The sequence below is a fragment of the Anas platyrhynchos genome, chromosome 32, assembly GCF_047663525.1.
Source record: "Anas platyrhynchos isolate ZD024472 breed Pekin duck chromosome 32, IASCAAS_PekinDuck_T2T, whole genome shotgun sequence".
NCBI lineage: Eukaryota > Metazoa > Chordata > Aves > Anseriformes > Anatidae > Anas > Anas platyrhynchos.
The window spans coordinates 185,314-190,377 of record NC_092619.1 but is presented as its reverse complement, the minus strand read 5'-3'; the positions used below and the strand labels follow the sequence as shown (position 1 = coordinate 190,377).

At 57.2% G+C, this 5,064-nt stretch overlaps 1 protein-coding gene across 1 annotated transcript; it reads left to right on the top strand.

The window, feature by feature from the left end:
• Positions 1-376: 376 nt before the first annotated feature.
• On the top strand, positions 377-4,775 carry LOC140000423 (uncharacterized). The gene is made up of 10 exons (XM_072030306.1): positions 377-610; positions 760-834; positions 1,048-1,228; positions 1,515-1,632; positions 1,899-1,949; positions 2,068-2,148; positions 2,588-2,652; positions 3,227-3,337; positions 3,444-3,559; positions 4,545-4,775. The coding sequence occupies exons 1-9, from the start codon at positions 586-588 to the stop codon at positions 3,547-3,549; spliced, it is 813 nt and encodes a 270-aa protein (XP_071886407.1). The 5' UTR covers positions 377-585; the 3' UTR covers positions 3,550-3,559; positions 4,545-4,775.
• The last annotated feature ends 289 nt before the right edge of the window (positions 4,776-5,064 follow it).

The window sequence follows — 5,064 nt, the reverse complement described above, 5'->3', positions numbered from 1 at the left end:
CACTTTGCTTTCTTCCTGTGTGTCAGGGTGGACCATTCAGCAGCTTGAAGGGGTGATGACAGAACAAGGAGCAATGGTTTGAATTTTAAAGGATGACATATGAGGAAGAAATTCTTTTCTTACCATGGTGGTGAGTCCTAGGAAGAGGTTGCCCAGAGAAACTGTGGATGCACCTTCCCAGAAAGTGTTCAAGGCCAGGCTGGATGGGACTTTGAGCAAGCTGGTGTAGTGGAAGGTGTCCCTGGCTGTGGCGGCGGGGGGTGGAATTAGATGATATTGAAGGTCCCTTCCACCCCAGTCCATTCTATCAGTCGATGCTTGCCACCTCCTCAGTAGAGGGACTGCTGCTCCAATTAAACAAAGGAGAAACCAAGCCTCCCAGTGCTGCGGAGAAGCTCTGCCCAAGCAGGCCAGAGGCCCGAGGCCTCGCAAGCTCAGCAAAGTGCTGGTGCCCGGCTCCAAGCCCTGGTAGGGCTGCGAGTAGGCACGCCCCTTCCCCAACAGGGCGGGAGGTGGCCGGGGCTCCCGCCTGTTCCCTCGGGGCTGTGAGGAGAAGCCTTGGGGTCCCCTCAGTGCCGTGAGAGCATGGAGAGCGGAGACGGTGCAGCAAGTACGTACTGCCTGCTGCCCAGAGGGGCGTTAGGCGGCCCCCCAGAGAATGAGGTGGCCCCAGCATGGCCCCAAAGGTGCGCGTGGCGTCCTGCCGTGCCAGGCAGCACCACGTCGGGCCCCGTAACCTCTCCCGTTGCCCTCCCACAGCCGGGGCCGAGGGTGGCTGGTTGGAGGAGTCCCTGCTGGACTGCGCCTTCGCTGCCTGTGACGTGGAGCAGACAGGTAGCGGTGCCGGGACCTGATTCCACCCCGTGGCCTCCTTCTCACTCTGTGGTGCCTGTTTCCACCTTCTGAATGGCACGCGGAAGCCGGGGGACGCCGCAGGAACACACGCGGGGGGCTGGAGCCCAATGGGTGGATGCACGGGCAGCCCGATGGATGCGCGCGCTGCCCGACAGACGCAGGGCATGTGGTGAGCTTTGCCTCTGATGGCAGGTGTGGTGCCAGCCTGGCGCATTGTGGAGTACCTGCAGGCCGTGATGGGGCGTAGCGGCGAGGAGCAGCAGCTGCAGGAGCTCAGGCAGATGCTGGAGCTGACAGCAGCAGGGGTAGCCCTGGATCTGCCCACCTTCCGCGCTGTCATGCGTGAGTGGATCGCCCACTGTCAGCAGGACGGGTGAGCGCTTGGGGAAACAGAGGCGAGTGGGGGCAGTGCTTCAAATGGCGACATTACAGCTCCATGCCTGGAAACTGGGTGTGCCTGGAGCATACAGTGGAATTATGGCTCTGTGCCTTGACACTGGGCATTTCAAGCTAAATGTGGGCATTTCAGCTCTGCGCCTGCAACACCTGTCACAACTCATAGGTGCTGGGAGCAGGGGACAGGGACATGTGGGAAGCTGCAGATGCGTCTCTGCAGCAGTGCTGCCGGGTGACTACCAGCGGCCATCTGTCTCTTGCAGGGCCCATCAGGCATTGGAGCATGGCTGGGCATCCAGCCAAAAGCTGGAAGACTTGGAGGATGAGGTGAGACAGCTCCAGGAGGAGAAGAGAGGCCTGATAGAACAAAATCAGCGTCTGGTGAGTGCCCCCCAACAGCTGCTCAGCAACTCTGTTGCTCATGTTCCCTTTTTTTCCTCTTAAAACAATGCCAAGGTGATGTGGTGACTCCTGGCTTCTGGTCGCTGGCCTTTGCCCTGCCTTCGGCAGTGGGGCTGCATTGGCCTCAGCAGGGCCAGCCCTGGTGGTGTGCAGCCTCCAGTTGCATGCCCTCCAACTAGTGGGCTGAACCCCGCAAATTATGGGGCTGCCCCCAGCAACTTAACGGCACAGTTTTTCCCTTCCAGGAAAGGGAGCAGCATGGCCTTCTGGAGGAAGTCACCGGCCTTCAGGAGATGGTGAGGACGGGAACAAAGAACCAGGGGTGCCCTGCAGCACTGTGTCCCCACCCCAATGCACCACCAGCAGCTTTCAGTCCAGTCTCACTGGGTATCAACCCACTTTCCTCTGGAGCAGAACTCAGCGCTGCTCGCTGAGGCCAAGGGAAGAAAAGAGAATCTGCAGGCACCAGAGGCACAGAAGGATGCCATCCTGCAGGTAAGAGGCATCCGAGCCTTATCACATGCTAACAAACCAGCTCCCTCAGCTGGGGGGGGACAACACATGAGGCTGGCAGCCCCTCCCCCATTATGCCCATCTGTGGAGGCCAATGTGGCCATGGTCTCCAGCCCTGCTGCATTGCTGTGGTGTCCTGCCACAATCCGCCTTTGCCAAGGTGAGCAACATGATCCCTCTCCTCAAGTGAAAAGGCTCCCCAGGGCTCCAAAGGGATGGGAGCCACCACCAGCACCCCAAATTTGTTGCTGTTCCCCCCAGTTCTGCAGATGATGTGTGGCATGCAGGACCTGATGGAGGCTTTGCAGCACTACGAGGGCGCTGTGTGGGCATGGCCCCCACAAAGTCCCCAAATCCAGCAAAATGGAGAGGAGAAATGGGAGAAACCTTAACAAAGTCTTTTTCTTCCCCCAAACTCAAGGAGCTACAAACGGAGATCAGCAGCCTCCACAGACTGCTGAGGCAGACACTGGAGGCTTTGGCCACGTAGGTGCTGTGGGTACTTGGGGGGACACAGGGCTCTCACTGGCTGAAAATGCCCCTATAAACTCCCAAATCTGCGTTTTCATCCTTCCTTCTAGCTCAGCCTCAATCACCATACATATTTGTGAGGTGGAGGTCAGGGCAGACGGCCGCCAGCTGCTTTTTGGGGCTGCATGCTAGAAATCGGGGTGGTCAGAATCTTAAGGAGTAGAAAGGTGGGAGGGAAAAAAATGGGTAGAATCGTAATAAAATGTGGGAATGCAAAGACCGTGGACACAAGTGTCGCCCCTGCAAACCTGCACTGGCATGGAGTGAGGGCACGTGGTGCTTTGGGTCCCCCAGAATTCCCATCTACCCCTTGCCCATACTGCCCATTTCACCCCACCCCCACTTTCCAGCCCTCCCCGCATCCCCCAGGGTCCATCACCACCACCCCCCCCAATGCCAATCACTGCCCCAGTTTCCAGCCCCCCAGCCTCTTCCTCCCACAGGCGAGCCCCAGAGCCTGAGGCACAGCTGCTTAGCACAGAGCCGTGGAGGGAGGTAGGAATCATCAGAATCACATCTTTTCCCCTAGAAAATGTCAAGAAGGGGGCAGAGGAGGAACGGCCGTGTCACCGCCCCCTCAATCACCATGTTCCCCACAGCCGTCCCAGTGTGTGGACCAGAAATGCCGGCGTAAATGGTGGTAAGTGGGGGTCCCACCCCACACTGCGGGTCAAGAAAAGCCCTGGAGGTTTGGAGGGGTGCTGCACCCCCCAGATCTCCCGCCAGACCACTGAGTGCCCCTGCAGGCTCCTCCCACACCTGCTACTGGTGCTGCTGCTGGCACTGCTCTGCCTCCTGCCCCACATCACTCCATGGCTGGAGCTGAGCTACCTGAGATCCCCCACACTGTGAGAAGCCCCAGGTAAAGTGACCGGACCCTGCTGTGGGGCACATGGGAGCCCAAGCCCCATAGTGGGTACAGCAGCGCATGGGGAGGTGGGGTAGGGTGAGTGTGGAGCGGGGTTAGGCAGGAAAGGGGAAAGGGGATGGAGGGGGGAATTATGGAGTGGAGTGTGGGGCTGTAGGGCAAAGTGTGGGTGGGCTGTGGGAGGAGCACAGTGCTTGGAGCACAATAAATGCCCCCCTGCCCTATAGTTTCCCTGCAGGGGCCAGGCTGGGAGCCAAGGCACCAGGTCATTTCCCCAGCCCAGGCACCCCATCCTGCAGTGCCAGCCCCCCAGGAAACACCCCTCTGCTTTTTCCAGGTCGCAGCTCCCCCTGCATAGCACTAGACAGCCCCCATGGAAGCTACTTACCCCTGTGCCATGGGGCATGGGGGTGCACACAAATGCCCCCAATGAAGTCCCCCTCCCCCACGGTACCCCACTTCTGGGGGAGGCTCTGTATGTGCCGCCCCCCAAAAAGGAGGAATAAAGCCGTATCTAGCACTGCCTTGCATCACACAGGGTGAATGGGGGGCCTTTATGAGAGGGGGTCATTTGGGCAGGACTTTGAGTGGGGTAGGGGTGCACGAAGTGTTTTGGGGGGGGGGGGGGTCATGAAACATTGGGGTTGCAGCAGGGCCCACTGTGTCCCAGTATGTCTCAGTGTGCTCCAGGGCCACCTACGGGTGTTCTCAGCCCCGTCCCAGTGCCCCATTGTCATCATCTCAGTGCTCCCACTGTCCTTACCAGTTTCATCCCAGTGCACACATTATCGCCATTCCCAGTGCTCCCAGGACTACATTGGTCCTATCGTGTGATCCCCATTGTGTCCCTTCTAGTGCCTATGTCCTCATCCCATTACTCCCAGAACCCCATTATCCCCATTCCCAGTGCAGCCAGTGTCGCATCTGGGCGCAGGCCCACCTGTTACTGTAAAAGTCAGTCTAAGAAACTCTCTTTCAGGTTCTTCCAATGTTCCTTGATACTGTGATAGTCAACTCTTAGGCATCCACAATAAGCTACTCCATTTACAAGTCCTGGGATAGATGCGTGCCACAAGTTCCTCACCTAATCTTTTCAGAGAACTCCCAGTCCTGGATCATCATTTACAGTTACAAAGTTTTTAAACTTCCTTCTGTCAAACTAAAGGTTGTAAAGCTTTGGCCTATCTGTTCATAAAACATTTCACATTTGGCTGTTGTGGAGTAATTGCTTAAAGTGACTTGGAAAAATTAAACGGATATTCACATTTTAAAGAAAATGTACAGTATTGAAGAAGCTTTCAGGGTTGAGTGTAGCTGCACTACCTAAGCATTCCCTACGCTTCCAACCTTAGATGTTCCTGCACTAGGGGAACTTAGTGTGCTGACTCTAAGGAACAGTACGGAGTGTAGAACGGAGTGGAGATACCACAGCTAGGCTCTCTGAGCATCTGGGGACTCGATTGTTCTTGCGCACACCGAGACCGATAAGCTGCACATTT

Coding starts and splice junctions, on each gene's coding strand:
- LOC140000423 (XM_072030306.1), top strand. CDS start 586: ATGGAGAGCGGAGACGGTGCAGCAA. Junction 611..759: donor GAGCGGAGACGGTGCAGCAA/GTACGTACTGCC, acceptor GCCCTCCCACAG/CCGGGGCCGAGGGTGGCTGG. Junction 2,149..2,587: donor AGAAGGATGCCATCCTGCAG/GTAAGAGGCATC, acceptor CCCAAACTCAAG/GAGCTACAAACGGAGATCAG.